Source organism: Kryptolebias marmoratus, linkage group LG22, assembly GCF_001649575.2.
Source record: "Kryptolebias marmoratus isolate JLee-2015 linkage group LG22, ASM164957v2, whole genome shotgun sequence".
NCBI classification, from domain to species: domain Eukaryota; kingdom Metazoa; phylum Chordata; class Actinopteri; order Cyprinodontiformes; family Rivulidae; genus Kryptolebias; species Kryptolebias marmoratus.
The window spans coordinates 16,243,999-16,261,800 of record NC_051451.1 but is presented as its reverse complement, the minus strand read 5'-3'; the positions used below and the strand labels follow the sequence as shown (position 1 = coordinate 16,261,800).

Here is a 17,802-nt window from a genome sequence, read left to right as displayed (position 1 = left end):
AAAAAAAAAAAGAAAAAAAAAAAAGAAGGAGAAGAAGAACCGAGAAACCGGGGAGGACGCGTCCAAATGTTAGCGTCATTAATGCTCAATAAAGTTGGTTTAAAGTGAAACATGTCTTTATTTCTTCATTGTTTGGACAGTTTTACGTGTTTTTCTTCTTCTTCTTCTCCCCCACACCCCCTTTCTCTGCTTACCGTACGAAGCTTTTTCTGTCCGGACATTTTCGCAGTCGCGTTCACACCGACGGACGGAGGGGGACAGCTGGACACCGGGGACACACGGAGACTTGTCTCTCTCTCTCTCTCTCTCTCTCTCTCTCCTCTCCTCTCCTTGGTTATCACCAAACTTCCAGGGGAAAAGGCGCTGAGCAGCGAAGGAGGCAGCGAGCGCGTTTAAATAGCGACTTTGAAGACACGTAGCTCTCCGCTGGCCCGTCCCCCGGCCCTCCCTCAGCCTCCGGCGGCCAACCCATGCACCGAGTTAGCACTTCGCCAGGAGCTANGCAGGTATCCGGGGGAAGCCATTCGCACGCGCTGCTGAAAGTTAATGATAAATGAAGACGAATCCTGGAATCAGGGAGAAGGTGGTGGCTGCGCGCCCACTACGCCCTGCTGGGGAAAGGTGCAAGTTCAAGCAAGGTGCTTGAACTTGCTTGATGTAATTCCACGGCCAGGTTCTATAAAAGGACATCTTGAGACAAATAGATAGATACATACAGAAAAAACGCATCAAAACTCAAGTTTCACTTCAGGTCCAGGGGTGTTCATAGAGCCCTAACTCTTGGGGGCTGAGGCCCGTTTAGAAACTTTCATTTCACTTCCATGTAACACCTAAGCTTAAAAATAACTGCCTGGTTGTTTTTGCTTATTTTAACTGTAAAAAGGCCATAAAAGTGAGTAAATACGTTTGCCCATTTTTCTATGTTACTTTCCGCTTCTCTGCCCTACTGTGAAACTGTGCCCTTTCCCTGAAGCTGAATATGAAGTCTAATTCTGAAACAGACCTGTGTTTTCTTCAAAGAATGGAAAAGTTGTTATATGATGTTTTAATTGAAAAACATTTCTTGCAGCGGTTAAAACTGATGTTATTACAACTAAAGTTTCAGAAAATGATGGATGTATATAAGTCGTTCATTTTTGTGTTTTCTATTTCTCAATTCATATTTCCCTTTCTGAATTTTCAACTCATAAATGATTCCATGATTTCATTTTAATTTTCTTTTTTCAATATTTCATTTTAATTTTCTTTTTTCAATATTTCATTTTAATTTTCTTTTTTCAATATTTCATTTAATTTGCTTTTTCAATTTGTGTTATTTTAATGTTTTCTATTTTAACCTTTTTTTTCCTTATTTTTATTTTTTCTATTTTAACCATGTTTTTCTTATTATTTTTATGTTTTCTAATTTCCTTTTATGAGTTTTTGAATTTATAGTGTATAGGGAATGTTAGGGTTTTTACATTATCAGCCTTTGTGCTCATGTGGAACACTGCCTACGTGAGAGACCAAGGTCAGACGGCGGGCCGGCGGGCGCCACACCATCTGGCTCTCCCAAACAGTGATGTGTTATGTGTTTTTGCCATGATCAGAACTGGCCTTGGCTTGCTAAGATCAACCCCTTTTTTCTTCTTATTTCTTCTTCCTTTAAATAAAGAGAAAGCCCAAGTGGAGGGGCAGAACTTCCTGGACAGCACGCCATTAGGAGCTGTTGTGGAATCTCTCCTCTTTGCGAAGGCCTTCACATAAAGACAACAAGCCTCTCCGGTGTGATTTTTTCTTAGCAGGTTAAACAAATCAAAACCCTGACACGCGCTGGCTGCAATGCGCGACTTCTCAGCCTTCGGAAACCGTCGCAGTCGTTCGGGTAGTGCAAACCGTCGCGTAGTTACGATGACGCGAGGAGAGTTTGTCAAAATGTGTCGCCAATACAACAAAGGATTAAAAGTGTTTTTGTAAAAAAGTGCGCTGCGTGAGTAAACTGTAAACCCAACATGTGACCCGTGCTGGCAAAACGAGGTTTTATATAAATGTAGCGTCCCAATACAGCCATACATTGTACAAAGCCATGTCCTGGCTCAATGACAGCCAGAGAAAAATGATCAATTTCAAAGGTAATTTTAAAGAATAGAATTAATAGGATTATTTCTAAAAAACATACCTGTTAGAAAACTTCAAATTAAAAGTAGATTAGTAAGGTTTTTTTTTCTTTTTTTTTGGGTTCGCTAGATGGTGTCTTTATGTTCTAATTTTTACGCAATTATCAATTACGTAATCAATATGTTCACGTTTTATGCACTGCAGCCTGCGCTCATTCCAACTCATTTTGCCAGCATGGGTCACCAATAATGTACTCTTTTACATAATCTACCCTCTCTAAAGTCAGTGTTTGGCTCTAACTCCTTGCAAGGGTTTTGCAAACTGCACACACGAAAATAGGCTGTGATTTATTTAAAAACACTGGTGTCCCAAATAGCGGACATAAGGCTATCTGGTCACCTGCTCTTTCACACTCAGAATTCAGCAAAACTACAATAGAAAATTCACTCTTTATTTTCTAAGTTTGAGTCACCAATGAGTCTCCATCAGCCCCGTGAAATACTACCTTAAGCTGAAGCAGGGCTTTACAACAGTCGGCATCATGAGTGGAGATCTTCATCGTGGTCAACTGCTGATATCAGACTTGGGAGTTTCGAGATGCCAGTTTAAATATCTTTAAAATTACCGGACGAAACAAGACATCTGCCTGATCTGATTGGTTCTGCAAGTCAACATAAAATCTGCTCTCCGTCATTCCTGGCACAGCTTGTACCCTAACTGCGTTATTTGGCAAGAGGCTGCAGCAGTTGTAGTTCTTTACCATTTGTACTTCCAATTGTACATTCGTGGACTGATGCTGTACTCCTCCGTACTGGGTAGAAAGATTACATTGGAATGAGTTACACAACATTGTTGTTTTGTGTTTTGTTAGAGGCAGACTCACTCAGTATAATCCTTTTCCCAGTGTTCAGTTGCTTAAAAAGTACTCGGGGGTTTTTTGGTCTTTGAGGACAATTTCTGCTCTTTGTTAGTTGGAGAATATAAGCAGTGGTGTTGAATTTCTTCTATCTGAACTGATTTTGTTGAACTGTGGGCCAGCGGCGGTCAAACTCTTTAATGATGGGTTGTTTTTTCTTTCCTCAAGCCTGAAAAATACTCAACTATTCTACTTCTGAGGTCCTAATAAGTGTCATTTGTACTCCAAAAACCAGGCAGTTCTGCTGTTGGATAAAAATAAGATTACGAAACATGTTAATTCTGATTACCCAACAAATTCTAAAGAGGTTGTACTTAGATAGTGCCATCATTTGGATTGTACTCTCTTGAAACGCCGTCTTTGTCCAGACAACTAAACACGTCATGGAACAGAATGCACCTCTGTTTGCTGTTTACGTTAGTCATACCCTTAGTTTCTTTTCCAAAATTACCTCAAATCAACTTTACAGCTAAAACCTGTTCAACCAGGTTATTAAAATCATGACAAGCCTGAGGTAACACACACTCTTTGGCCAAATCTAAATACTGTAGTAAGGGTTATGTTAGTCCATGATCTTTACAGATCAGATTTTTCTGACATAGCAGAAAAAACTCTTTACTAAGTTAGAAAATGAACAAATAAAACTGACTGGATTAAAGTGGTTTGATGACAATATTTTTCTCCTGATTTGCCAGTCTAGTGCTGGCTATATTGAAATTTAAAAGCCAGTTTGTCTGAATTAGTTCTAGAGCAGCTTTCTTTTGAGGTATTTTAAAGGAAGTTTTCCATATTTTCACAGAGCTGATAATCTGAAGTTAAAAAAGCAAATTTTTTATACTTATTGCTAGAATGACAAGTTAATACACTGAATGCCATCAAAAAAACAAACCGAAAAATCCTAGACAAACTCCTGAAAGGCAGCTTTGCATTTTGACATGGAAAAATGTATAAAGTAGAACAATCATTTGTCTTCAAACAATGAACAGAATGAACTGTCAAAACAGGATAAACTTGAAACACTTGTGGCGGTTGTAAATGAAATTAGGAGGTGCTTGTCTCACTGCAGCTACAGGTGAGATGCATCTTTTGACAAAATGTCCTTTTTTTTCTTGCAGTTATCACATTTCACTTCAGCAGCAGGACAGATTCTATCATTAACAAGGTGCTTATGCGATCCACATCTGAAGCAGGGATGTTGCTCTTTATCATTTGCCTGTTTATAATGAATATGGGGTAAAGCTCCGCGTGCTTGAGCTGTCCGCGCACCTCTTTTTCCTCAAAAATGAGAATGTGCAGCATCTATGGCCCGTACTGGTGCAGGCAAGACTGGACTTGCAGCTGAGAGCAGTGTAGTATTTTTAACTGCTGCTTCCACTTGGCATGTGATGGTTAGAGCTTTGTCCAGTGTGAGGTTTTCCTCCAGTGGTTACTTATCCTCCACAGCACTGAGATAAGCATTAGGTATGAGCTGATCACTTATAAGTCAATTTTCCATTCCTCCAAAACCACGTGGTGCAGCTAAAGCTCAACGACATATTGGCTCGCCATTTTATAGGCACATTAAACACGATGTCAGAATTTATGTCCGCACGCCAACACATTAACTTTGGGGACAAAATGTCTTTCAAGGTACAACAAACGTTGTACCTTGTTCTGATAGTGTGTAGAACAGACGCTATCCCTCTGGACCCAAGCGGTGTAATAAAACGTTGTCTTTCATTCTGTAGCATTTATGATGAGCATGTAATTGTCAAATATTTTCTGCCAAGTTGTAAATGGTTTAAGAGGCTCGCTAGCGTGATGCAGGAAAGGTGGTGGACTTGGTGCTGAAGCTGCGCCATTATGCCACACACCATTACCGAAAACAATACTGTCTTATTTATTCTCTGTATTCTTTCTTCTCATGCAGTCTCTTCTGCCCTACGCTGTCACATGGTGAACCCTCAGGGTAAATATTTTATTCACCTCAAACATCTATAACTGAGGTAACAATCATTCAAAGGCAATAAACCATCACATAAAAGGTTTATAGCACACAATGATAAAAGTCATATGAGCAAGTTTTTTTTTTCTTCCTGAAACTGCTTTTGTGTGCACTTAAATGGCACTCTAATGACAGTAGAATGTCTTTGGGTGTGTTGTAGATTTACATAATAAGAAATAGTTGCGCTCACCTGACCTCATCTTACAGAATGTGGGGAGGAGTGAGTGCGAGAGTAAAGTTTTCTGTGACTACATGTGGCAGCTGTTGATTCGTTGGATCCATGACATGAAGACAACCCATATATGTTTTTTTGTGCTGATGTGTTGTGGGCGTGACAGTAAATAATCACCAGCCACCTGTTTTATTCCACTGATCCACATCAAACTCTAGCTCCATATTTGTAAATTTGACTGAGTTATGGCCATTTCTGTGTTGGCTAAGGTCAATTAGCTGCGGTGGACATCTTGAATCGACGTTCAACCTTTGGCAACAACACATAAAATCAGAACACCTTCAAACTCAATAGTCTAAGCAGTTTTGACGATTTATTAAAAAATGTCAAACACCGAGTACGATCACATAAATAAATATCTCAGTGCAGAAAAGCTAAATTTATTTTTTCCATTACAAAGCAATACTTTCAGCTGTGTAAATATACACTATAAAATTTGACTAATGCAAAAAAATAAGATCTTCACAAGAGGAAATCAAGTTTTTAAGCATGTTTCTGCTGTAAGGAAAATATTGTGCAGTCCATTTCTTGCATTAAAAGTTCAGGTTATTATCAAATCATTTGTCATGTACTTTTTTTTTCAGGCTTTCCTAATTTCACAGTGGGTATGATACAATATGCCATATAGTTTAAAAAAAAAATAAAGAAGAATTACCTGGTAAAATCATTAAACATTCAACTAACCCGTTTTAGATTAATCAAATTTGACAAACCTTGCAACAAAATTGACTTTCGGAAGCAAATTGATGCTTTTTGGGAAAACAAACCAAAACAAACAATGCAAGTAATCCTGAATGCTGATCACATAAAATGCTAGAAACAAAAAAAAAGCTCTATGTTGAGTATTAAAGAATAAAAACAGCGCTATGCATTATAGCAGAGGGCTACTGTATGAAAGAAGAACATACTTATCTTCTCGACTGACATCCTTGTTGTTAACAGATGCCAGTTCTACCATTATTTTCAAAGCATAAAATAACTGGAGTAAAAATACTGTCCCGCAGTTCTATGCAGTAACATTAAACTGTGATAAAATAATTGTTTACATGATAGAAGCAGATGTTCCATAAAAAAAAGCCAATAAACTGCCTTCCTCTCCTAAATCTGGACTCTCCCTCTAAACTTCGGCTGGCTTTTCAAACAGTTGGCATTCGGTCTCAAAGTCACACCCAAGGAGCAGATCCTTGTAGTGCTTTTTGACCTCTTCATAAAGTGGCATGGAGGCCTGCCCGTCCGTCAAACCGGGGAAGGTCACGGGCTTCTCGTTGAGCAGCGGCTGCAGCCTGACGTCGCCTCCTCCGCAGTCGTACAGCGCCAGGACTAAGTTGGCGGCGTACGGTAACATGAGGCTGGTGCGGAAGGAGCGTTGCGCCTGGGAGGCGTAGTTTGACGCCGTCAGCGGAACGGTGTCCTTGAAGAAGCCCAGGAGGGTGAGAAGGGGCAGGAGGGTCTCTGCGTGGCCCACCTGGACCGTCACAGCCTCGGTGACCTGCTGGCCCAACCTGAAACGACCAGCGGCAGTAAAGTTTCACTTCTGACAAAGAATATGCTCTCATATTGTTGACAACATTAGTAGTTCCCAATACAGGCACTGTTAACATTAAACCATGTATTGTGGCTTCTCAAGATATATGGACAACACAAACACATCTGAAGACACAGCATGAACACAGTTCAACACAGAAACTTTTTGTGCCTTCTTGTAGATAATCTTATCCTAAAAAATGATAGCATAGTAGCTATTTTGGTCAAACCTTAATTAATGCTTGATCTTATGCAATATTGCATGATCTCATATGACCCAGATTTCGATTCCAGAATATCGTTGCCAGGATTGCACACGCCTCCCCACCAAAAAAAACTGTGGTGGAGGTGAGCCAGTCAAAGCTGTTTACTCAGCCCTTGTACCGTATCAAAGGCCCTGACACCCACAAGTCTGCTACCCATTTGGCATGCGCTATCACAACTACAAACGACTTTCGTCGTGGAGATGCTGTCTGGTAGGGGTCTGACCTGAACAAACGCCCTAAATAAATGGACAGAATTTGGAACTTCCAGTCTCGCCTTCTTTGTTTCCCTCTGGGTGTGTAAAATATTCAACACTACTGCATCAACAAAAAAAAAAACCAGCGCTGAACCTAAAAATATCCACAGCCGTTGTAGGTGGTTGGCTTCAATCCTTCAACTAAGAGGTGGACAATCAAGATGTAGACAGCCAACAAGGTAAGGGAGACCTGTAGAGACTAGCTGGTGTCTCAAACATGTGAGTAAATAAGCAAAATCTCCATCACAGTCTGTCTGAATACTAAATGTTTGCAACCAAGCCACCTGCAAACCGTACAGCAGCATTTTGAGCAGCTGGTTTATGAAAACCACAGTCTACTTTCATGTGTACGGCTTGCAAAATTACGTTCTTGGCCATGCACTTTTTGTTGTTCATCTCCACCCACATGATACACCTTTGGTTTATTTCTTACCCTCCTCAGCAGCCTTGTTTATGATGTAATCTGCAGGAGAACACCAGTTCTGACCTGAACCAGTTTTTCAACAATTCATCGGTTTTGTCTTTAGACCTCTCTTGCAGGTGACAAAATACACCTCTCGCACTCTTGAGACGGGTTGGTGACACCTGTGGCGTAACTCAGATGGGTTTGAGACTCCCAAGACAACTCTGTGACAACTTTGTTGCACAATATTTTGTTTTATTGTATTTAAAACTCAGGTGATCGGATTGTGCGCTTCTGTGACTCACTCAAGGAAACTGAGAACCTCTATGGATGCTTTGAGAAATTTCGGAGATTCCCTTCTCGAGTGGCGTTCGCCAGCGAGATCCTTCCTTTATTGGACTTCTGATGGCAGGTGGTGTGAGCAGACAGGCCAAGTGAACAGTTGGTGAAGAACAGCAGGAGTTTGGTGATGCTATGAAACATGACTTCCGGGCGGCTTTTGAAAAACTTTATAAAACGGCCAGATCCTTCGGTTAGAGGAACTCATGATTCATGTCCAATGTTTACAGTGAAGATGGACCACGACTGAGGTCAAAGCCAGGGATGGAAAGGATGCAGGCTTAGATTATCTTTAGTGCTTCTTAAAGACATTTGAAAGCCAACCTATTTGCATTCCAAAAAGAAAACAATTGGATTGCTCTTCAGGAGGACTTGCTTGTACCTGAAGCAGCAGAGCCTTAGGGGAGGGGGACACGAGTGCTCCTCCGCTGTTGGTCCATTATGTTTAACATGCCTGGATTACATTCTTTAAAGGTTGAGGGAATGCCTCTGGATGGGTAGAACTAGGTTGCAGTCCTTCCTTTCTCATTTCATTCACAGAGGGTGTGTTCGGCGTCACAATTTTGGCTTCAAACGGACACTTGTCGAAGGCAAAAAAAATGGCCATGGGGATATTTTGAGCACGCCTGAGGAAATAGTCGTAGACAATGGTTTGCTAATGAGCAAGGGGCAAGAATATTGGTTTCAATTGACCTAAAATCTGCATCCAGAATGAGGAGCAGGAAAAGAGGCATCTTAACCCTCCCGGGCCTTCGGGTCAAACGGACCCTCGGCTGCAGTGGCTTCTCTTCCTCTCTTCAACTAAGACGGCTTCAGGAGGGTTAAACCGCACCCTTCAACCAGGATTACAGTTATAGGTTTGGCCAGTTCACTTGTTTATGTCAGATGTGACTATAATCTTCTACGCATGCACTTCTCATATTTACTGCCTGTTAAAATGGGTGGCCGTTTGGGGAGTCTTTCTTTTATCTCCCCCAGGAAAGTGATGGTCCCACTTTAACAGCAACATCAGAGCGGTCAAATTGACTCTTGCAGCTTAAACCACTTTCTACTGACTTCACAGACACGTGTCCCGTCATTTTCTAGTATGGTTTAAAAGCAGAATTTAGAATCCAGTGTCACCAAGGCCCACAGGATGAAAATAAACCCCACATTGTGGATGAGGTTCTTGTGCTGGAATGAAATGTTTTCTTTCAACTGACGTAATATTTTTTTTCCTAAAAAAAAAAAAAAGAAGCTTTATATTTGTGTTATTGGTTAGCATCTCAGAGCCACACTGTGAAAGGAGCCAATGTGAATACGACTGTGCTCTTGGAGGGCTCTTTGTTCACCGACTGCTCCTGGGGAGGATAACAATAGTGTAGAATTTCCTCTGTTTGTAGAAAGTTTACGTGACTCTGGACTGGTGGACTCGAAGCCCTTTAAAGATGGGGTTTGTGAACTTTTCCAGTCCAAGGAGACTTTGCAGACTTTTGTTAGATTTTAGCTCCTTATATAAAACAGGATGCTCAAAGCCTCACTCTCATCTCACCGCCTGAGAAAATACATCTATATTTTACCAGAAAATGAACCTATGATAAAAGAAGCTCACATACTGTAATTTACAGATACGTGCTTTGAACGCAACATATTATGCAACATTTGAGCTAAAATCTGGTGTGGTAGTAGCTGAGAGTCATTCACAAGCACCAACACATGACGCGAGATGTTGTGAATCATGTTGTTTTAAGGTTTTTACCAAAAAAAGGCTACAACTGTCATTTCTCACTATAAGATAGGCTTAACCTAAAAGGCAGTGAGCGATATGCGTTAGGCTAATTATATAAAGGAAGCAGAACAATTTCCCCTTGTAAACACTGTTGAATAAACATTAAAACAAATGTTGTGTCGCCACATGGGTTTTACCAGGCGGGGCCGGTCTATGATAATAATTTAAATAATAATAATTTGCCTCACAAAGTAGTTCCTCCTAATAAACAGTGAGAATTACTTCATTACTTAGCTTGCTGTGTACTCAACATAATCTGCTTGTTTAAAACTATTTTGGTGACTCATCCTCAGTTTTTGACTTCTTTGCAGTTATCCGGCGGTACAGGTCAGTAGATTTAACATGTCGCCTGTTGGCAGTGACCGTTTCTGCCGGGCAGCTCCAACAGAGTCTCATGTGTGGACACATTCTGCTGGTTTTAGTTCAGATATGACCGCTACAAACATTACACCTCATGTGATCTAATCTAACGCCAACAGAGGAGATTTTCTGTTTAAAAATCTATTTATTAGAGTAAAAATTAGAAGATAAATGATCAGTCAGCAGCTTGGAGCAAACAGACCGGGCATGAACAGAACAGCCCATTTTCTGTCTGTGTTCAGCTCAGCCACATGAGGGTCAGTGTGGCTTCCTGTAGGCGTATCTGCAGTAGTTCAGCAGTCGGTTCTGTGGTGCAGTAGTCTTTAGGCTGCAGGTTCAAGCCCAAGTTGGGGCTTCGATCAAAGGGTTTTAGCATCACTTCTTTAGTTTTATATTTTTTAGACTTACTCCACCTTTTGCCTTTGGTAATCTAGAGTATTATTGCAAATAAATAATTACTTCAAATAAAAAGAGAAATCCAATCCAGAACCTGTCTGTCTGTTCAATTTTACCCTGTTAAAATTAATAGTACTCCAATTTCAGGTGGGTGCGGAGGCGTCTGTTTCTCTGATTTAATTCTTAGACCAGACTGTTTTCACGAGACACAGCCTCGAACCTCGGGAGAGAAAAAAGGCGACAACTTTGTGCACAAAAAAAAATAAAAAAATAAAATACAATAAGTACTAAACAACATGTAGGCTATCTTTATTTCACAGGAAATGTAACACAAAATGCAACATTCATGTGATTATTGATTCAGGAAATGACTGTCCGCCCCATTAAAGATTAGCCTCAGGAGCCACCGAAGGGCCTTCCTCACCTGTTCGTCTCGGCTGCTTTGTCCAGACGACTGAACACGTCGTGGAACAGGATGCAGCTCGATTTGCTGTTTATGTCGTACCCGTAGCCGCGTTTCCAGTACTGCTTCAGATCAATCAGGTACTCCATAACCTGTCGAACCAGATATTTAAACCACAGCTAGTCAGAGAATGAGATATGCTTCTTTTTACATACCATGTCACGCAAGGTACAGATCCAGTATTTGTGTCAGGGACATTTTTTTAAAAACAAATAATAATGGCAGGGAGGAGAAACCCTTAGAAAATGTACAACCAATTATTTTTTTGGTAGGGTTGGTCGTTTTGTTTGTTCATCTTAAAAACTAATTAACAGCTCTCTGAGTGCTTCTAGTTTACATTCATTTCTGTTGGTTAGGCTTTTTTTATATCTAGGTTTAAAGAAATAATAGGATCTTTGATCAAATTATTCCTTATATAATTTGACTGTCCTGGTTGTTCTGGTCTTATTTATTTTGCTTAATCATATTTTATCTTTCCTCCTAACTACATTTTATAAATACCCTATTAATTTCCTCATAGCTCACTGTAAATTTAAGTAAATAGTTTCAAATCTAATGCTATAAGGATCTATGACTGAACAGACTTGGCACCTTAAAAAAGGTTTAAGATGCAATACTGATATAAACAGTTTTGCAATTTGAAAAAAAAAAAGAACAAATGGATGAGGATGCCATCCGAACAAACCAAACAGGATGGAACGTTTCAAGCCACCCGGACTGAGGTGACAGATACTTTCAGGCGTGCGGTTGTTTGCGTACCTGTGCATCGACCTCGTCGAAGAGCCGACACCACGGGGAGTTCTCCGTCTTTATGGCGAACTCGTACGCGCACAGGTAGAGCGCCGCTTCGGCCATGTCTGGAGGGGCAGGAATGTAAAAAGACAAACAAAACTAAATTCAAGTTTTATCACACATTGTACAAGAAAAAAAACAAACATATCTAAAGAAAAACAATCTAGCACCATAACTGAGTTGTTTTATTTTTAGGTGAGATAAGAAAAAAATGTATTTACATTTTTTATTTTTTAACAGTATTAAATAACTTTCCCTTGTTCGACTCAACTTAAGTGAAATCACGCAAGACACTGATACCAATCTGTATTGTGAAAGCCTCCAAAAGACAATTATTTCAGGTTAAACGACCTTGGGTCAGAAAACTTTTAGTTTGATCTTTAGCTGGGGTTGTTTTTTGTTTTTTTTCATGAATGCTTCATAAAATTGTTTTAAAGGTGAATGAACGAATGAGAAACGTAACTGTGTTGTCAGAGCACCTAAGAATTAAACAACCTGAGCAGTTTTCAGCGATAATTCAGGAATACTTAAAGGGACGTTGACCACAAATCAGTACCTGAACAACCCGTAGAGTGATTTTTTTCTCATTAGAAAGCAGCACCACCTACTGTTTGAACGCACACTGTGACATATCTGGCACCGAAAGCTGACTGCGAATTTACACAAAAGATGTGGGAGGATGCAAAGCAATCAGAGACTAACAAATTATTCTTATTTTTTATTATTTTACTATTTCCCTTCCTTAACTCAACTCCAAAAGTGTGGGTGATGTAACACAGGTAAGAATTTAAGTATTAATTTGATCAACTTAATCTACGTCACACAGCATGCGCTTCAAATGCCAAAAAAAGCCACGTTGCTATAATATATTTGTAATAATAATATGGTAAACGTTACATACGTGCTTACAGCCAGGGAAAGTGGACTCTTGGTCTTGCCTTCTTGAAAAGAGCTAAGTCAGCTGCGCTTTTGTTAATAATCTGAAGGTTTAAATCTGTTGCATTGTGACTTTGCTGCCTTGTCCTTGTGATGTGTCTTTTATTGTTTGAATCTATTTGGTTTTGTTGGCTTATATTGTGCCTACATTTGACTAAAACGTGTCAATATTTGTCCAGTTATCACACACCCCTTATCACGCCAGACTAGATAATAAATAACACAGACGTGCTGGTGTCGACTGCTCTCCATAAAGCTCCGTGTCCTCTAATCAGAGCTGGGACATAAAAATACCACAAATAAGCTTCTGCCTGCGCTGCTGTCCAGAACCGACCGGCTGTGATGAGAGCGTACGGGACTCCCAGGCGGTCGGCGATCTTCTGCAGGACCCTGTTCATCTCCGGCCCCTGTTGGAACTTGTCCAGCTCTGGCATGGCCGACGGGTTGTCTCCCACGTCCCGCACATACTTGGTGCACTGGTCAAAAAACCTCATGAGGGCATCGTTCACCGTGTGGTCAAACTCCACATCTGCCGAGAAGATAAGCCACAGGTCACACTGATACGGTCTCTTACAGTTCAACAACAGCACGTCACGCGGGCCCGCGTCTGGAGAAGTTGAGAAGTTGGTACGTTGCGTAAAACGGAAAGAAAAACAGACTGCAGTCCTCGCAGATCTCACAAACTCACAATTGAACATAGTAAACATATCAAATGTTTAAAAGAAAGAAATTATATGTCAGAAAATAAGGTCATTTTGAATTTGATGGCAGCAACACATCTCAAAATGTTGGGACAGGGACAACAAAAGGCTGTTAAAGTCAGTGGCACCAATAAGAAACAGCTGGAGGAGCGTTTTGCATTTAATTAGGTTAACTAGCAACAAGTCAGTAAGAGAACAGGGCATTTATATAGACCGAGTGTCTCAAAAGGAAAGATGGGCAGAGGCATCTTCATCTGCAGTTCATCATATCATCAAACGATTTCAAAAAATCTGGAGAAATCTCTGAGCTCAAAGGACAAAAGGATGAAAGTCAATATTGGACGCTGTGATCTTCAGGCCCCTCGGGCAGAGCTGCATTAAAACCAGATCCGATTCTGTTCTGGACGTCGCCGCACGGGCTCAGGGTGACTTCCGCAAATCACTGTCTGCGAACGCGGTTAACCATCCGCAAGAGCTGGTGAACGCGCCGTCAGGCAAAAACAAAGTCATATGTAAACACCATCCTAAAAACACAGCTGTCTTCTCAGAACCAAAGCTCAGAGGCAAAGAGGAGAACTGTTCTGTGGTCAGACGGTCAGAATTTGAAATTATTAAAAAAAAAAAAAAAAAACACAGACACCACGACCTCTGTACTAAAGAGGGACAGGGACCATCTGGACTGTGATCAGCGCACAGTTCACGAGGCTGACTCTCTGATGGTATGGGGGTCCATTAGTGTCTCTGGCGTGGGCAGCTGACACATCAGGAAATTCACCATCAGTTCAGAAAAGCGCACACAGGTTTTAGAACAACGTGTACTCCCATCCGCACCCCGTGTTTTTGTATTCTTTCAGGTAAGGCCTTGCATGCCACCAGTCTTGGCGAGGCGGATCTCTCACCAAGTCAAAACACTTGTCGCGTTGTGAAACAAGAATGTGGCAGGACCGCTGAACAGCTGGAATCCCACATCAGAAAGGAATGGGGCAAGATTCCCCTCCAAAGAAAAAGTCCAACAGCTGCTCTCCTCAGATCCACGTGGATCTGTCCTGTCTGTTTTGATGTGTTGCTTGGATAAAATTTAATATAACTTTTTTTTATTTATTATTTTTCCTAAAAATGGGACAATCCTCAGTTTAAACATCTGGCACGTTTACTCTGCTCCGATGTAAATAGCTGATGGCTTTATGGGATTTCCATTTTGTTTTTTTTTATCATGATCTCACCTTTAATGTCCCACAGCTCTGTGAGTCCTGCTTGGAAGGACAGCGTGCTGTTGACGCATCTGTGCTTGGAGCTGGTGATGAACTCCACGAGCGCCGCCCGGAGCGTCGCCTCCGAGATCACGGAGGGGAACAGCTTTGACAGCCGCACGGCCAGATGTTTCAGGTCCTCCACGCCCTTGCGCGCGAGGCGGCCGTCCATGTCCTCGGTGTACCACATCTTCCACCGGGTCCGGATCTCGCGCACCCACCACTGCAGGCCCCGGGCCTCCTTCCGGACCAGCTCGTGGAACCTCTGCATCTTCTTGACATTCTTGGCCGTCGGGTACCTGGTCCCGTGCCGTACGATCGCTGTCAGGTGGATGACGCGGCACTGCGCGGACGGAGGCTGCAGGATGGACGTGTTCACGGCGAGGATGTCCTCCACGAGATGGGGGTTGACTTCTTCGTACCTCCCTTTGGTGCAGAAGTATTTGGCGATGGCCGGTATGTTTGGGTGGTCCCCCGGGCTCTGGACACAACATGAGACGCCTGCGGCGGCCGTGACGTGGATCAAAATGAGTTTCCACAAAGTGGTCGTCATGGTCTCGTTTTGGCTGAGGTGCGCACGCAGACCCCCTCTCCAGTGAAAGTGACGTTTCCTGGTGTGCGACCTAACAGCCAATCAAACCCGAGCGGACTTTTTTTTTTGTAGGAAGAACTTTTTCAGGTGACCAGAAATGAAACCACGAGGCGCCACTTTTAACTTCGGCCACATTAGGCTTGTGCGTAAATCTCAGACGCAAATGCGCGCCGACAGTTTTGGGAGTCCCCTCCCCAAAAAAGAGGAAAACAACCCCAAAGGGATTCCAAATAACTACAGCTGCCAAAACATCTCAACCACCACAGAGTTTCTATAAAATAAAAGCAACAAAAACTTAAAAAAAACACATCCTCTATCCTAAATGTTGGGGCAAACATATAAAATGTACAAAAATATGAAGTGACTGGGATCTTTCTGATGCAGAACCCTCCAAATAATTGTTTCTTGGTTGTATTTAGGATATTCCTGGATTCTGGGATTTAGTTCAATTTATTGAAATATTAGGTGCCACACTCCCCCAAATTAGGTTACACCGTCGTTCAAATATAGTATGGAAGCCCATTTCTGCCACTTTTAGGATGAAATTAAACAAAATACAATACAACAATTTAGGTCATTATGAGATACTACCTCGAAATCACAACTGAGCGTCTTATTAATGACTCAGTATCTCAAATTTGTGACTTATTACCTCAAAAATGATGCTTTAGCCTATCACATGAGAGCAACTATGGTGTATGGTTTGGAGACAGACCATTTTAATAAAGGATAGGGTTTCAAAGATTTGCACATTTTTCCATTTAAGGAGTGTGTGTGTGTGTGTGTGTGGGGGGGGGGGGCGCTACATACAGTATGTAATGACATAAAACTAAGTAAAAAAAAAACTGCAATAGGTTTTACCCTAATCTATTTTATTTATTTATTTTACTGTCAACAAATTGCAGATCTTTCTTTGCATATTGTGAAACGAGATGAACCAGGCATGAAAGCACAAAAAAATACAATTTAATAACAAAACATGTTACGGGGGTTACTCTGCTCCGAGACGTGTGTGGAACTGGAGCAAATGTCGATCAGATAACAGAACCTGTGTTATCGTCTGTTCTTGGACAGTTTGAATTCAGCCTGGAAAGCCCCCACCCGTGGAGCAGATCCCTGCTGCCTGGAGGCCGGCTGCTCAGCTGAATCGGGGCAGGGCCAGGGTTTTCTTGTTGTAAGCGTCCCCTCTGCAGTCACACGGCAGGAATGTTGGCTCTGGGAGGCGTAGGCCGTCGGTGTCTGGGCTTTTCTGTCCTTAAAGAAGAGATGAGTAACAACAACAAAAAAGGATGTCAGCATGGTCAGAGTGGACTGGTACAGTGTTACAGTGGCGTGTAGGCCTAATTTGGAACATCAAAATGTTGCATTTAAGGTGGGTTTAGAGTAAATAAGTAAATAAAAAACAACTGTACATATAAATAGGCTGCAAGTATGAGCTGAAACATGGACTCCGTGTCAACAAAAGTTCATTTATTTTGTTTCTCCATCTGCTGAACAGTTCATATAACTAAAAAAAAATCTCAAAACAGCTCAGTTTCTGTACTTTGTTACCTGAATGGTTGTCTAAAGTTGGTATTTGACCATTTGAGGTGAATTTGTGGACTGTTTCAGCTGAACTTTGTTTGGAACAGGAGGCATTTTGACTTGTTTCAGCATGCGAAGCACAGCTGACCACAAACATTTAAAGATAAGGGTCTTGAAGCAGATGGGACTGAGATTTGTAAGGGTGAATTTGCTCCAGCTATGCTTTTTTTCCTGCCACGATAAGTCAGAACCTCTCCTTTAAGAAGGGGGTTTTTCGTGTATGAATTCTTTGTTTTATGGTCTAATCCATGACCAGGACCCTTTAAAACAGAAACCATAGCCAGCTGCACAAAAACAAATCCTTGTTTTTTCAAACTCTCAGAATAAAGAAAAAAAAAAAAAAAACTTGATAAGTTTCCCTTTCACGAACCTCCCACATGTAGTGGATATTTTGATGAACTTTCAACAAACCCCAGCTGAGCTGAAATGGGTGTAACTGTGAAGCTGGAGAGCTGACCCCGGGCGGAGCTGACTTCTTCGACTGCAAACTCGTAAGCAGCCTCGGCCTTCTCTGCAAGACAAATGTGAAGTTCAGTCACATGAGCTGGGTATATATTGATGACATTTAAAAAAAATAAAAAATAAATAAGGAACTGAAAAGGAACCTAAAATGAGAACACTAACCACTAAAGTGAAGCACTGCAGCTGCTGCGCTTTTAAAGCCTCCCATGAAACTACACTCAAAGGTGGGGGGATAGTGTAACTGCTTATGTGTGCGTTCATTTGTCTTTCTGTTAGCGAGAGATCTCACAAACAAATTCAACTCTCAGCAAGCAATTTTTGGATGTACGTCTACAACCGATTAACGTTTGGAGTCATTCGGATTCAGGAACGGCTGCCAAATCTAATCGGCCTGAGCAAAGAGAAGAAATGACTTTAACTAACTTACAGATATTGAGCTTAAATTTGGTGTAGTAGTAGGCGAGAGTCCTCCCCATCACATTT

At 41.4% G+C, this 17,802-nt stretch overlaps 2 protein-coding genes across 2 annotated transcripts in view; both read right to left on the bottom strand.

Annotated features, from left to right (window-relative positions):
• The window catches only part of LOC108245595 (bifunctional 3'-phosphoadenosine 5'-phosphosulfate synthase 2), a 9,933-nt gene extending 9,524 nt beyond the window's left edge, over positions 1–409 (bottom strand). The window contains exon 1 of the mRNA XM_017432646.3: positions 195–409. Within this exon, the coding sequence (XP_017288135.1) occupies positions 195–221 (27 nt within the window). The 5' untranslated portion in view covers positions 222–409. The remainder of the gene's footprint in view (positions 1–194) is intronic.
• Positions 410–5,516: 5,107 nt separating this feature from the next.
• Positions 5,517–15,352, bottom strand: LOC108242898 (multiple inositol polyphosphate phosphatase 1-like). Its single transcript, XM_017428062.3, has 5 exons — positions 14,655–15,352; positions 13,065–13,259; positions 11,762–11,859; positions 10,964–11,094; positions 5,517–6,731 (listed from the first exon to the last, which is right to left on the bottom strand). The coding sequence occupies exons 1-5, from the start codon at positions 15,232–15,234 to the stop codon at positions 6,347–6,349; spliced, it is 1,389 nt and encodes a 462-aa protein (XP_017283551.1). The 5' UTR covers positions 15,235–15,352; the 3' UTR covers positions 5,517–6,346.
• Between the last annotated feature and the right edge of the window lie 2,450 nt (positions 15,353–17,802).

What these genes read in the sequence shown, in the direction of transcription:
- LOC108242898 (XM_017428062.3), bottom strand. Translation starts at nt 15,234, where the DNA reads ATGACGACCACTTTGTGGAAACTCATTTTGATCCACGTCACGGCCGCC. An exon ending in AGAGCTGTGGGACATTAAAG is followed by an intron (nt 13,260 to 14,654) that starts GTGAGATCATGA and finishes TCTTCTCGGCAG; the next exon opens with ATGTGGAGTTTGACCACACG. An exon ending in TCGACGAGGTCGATGCACAG is followed by an intron (nt 11,095 to 11,761) that starts GTACGCAAACAA and finishes CTGGTTCGACAG; the next exon opens with GTTATGGAGTACCTGATTGA.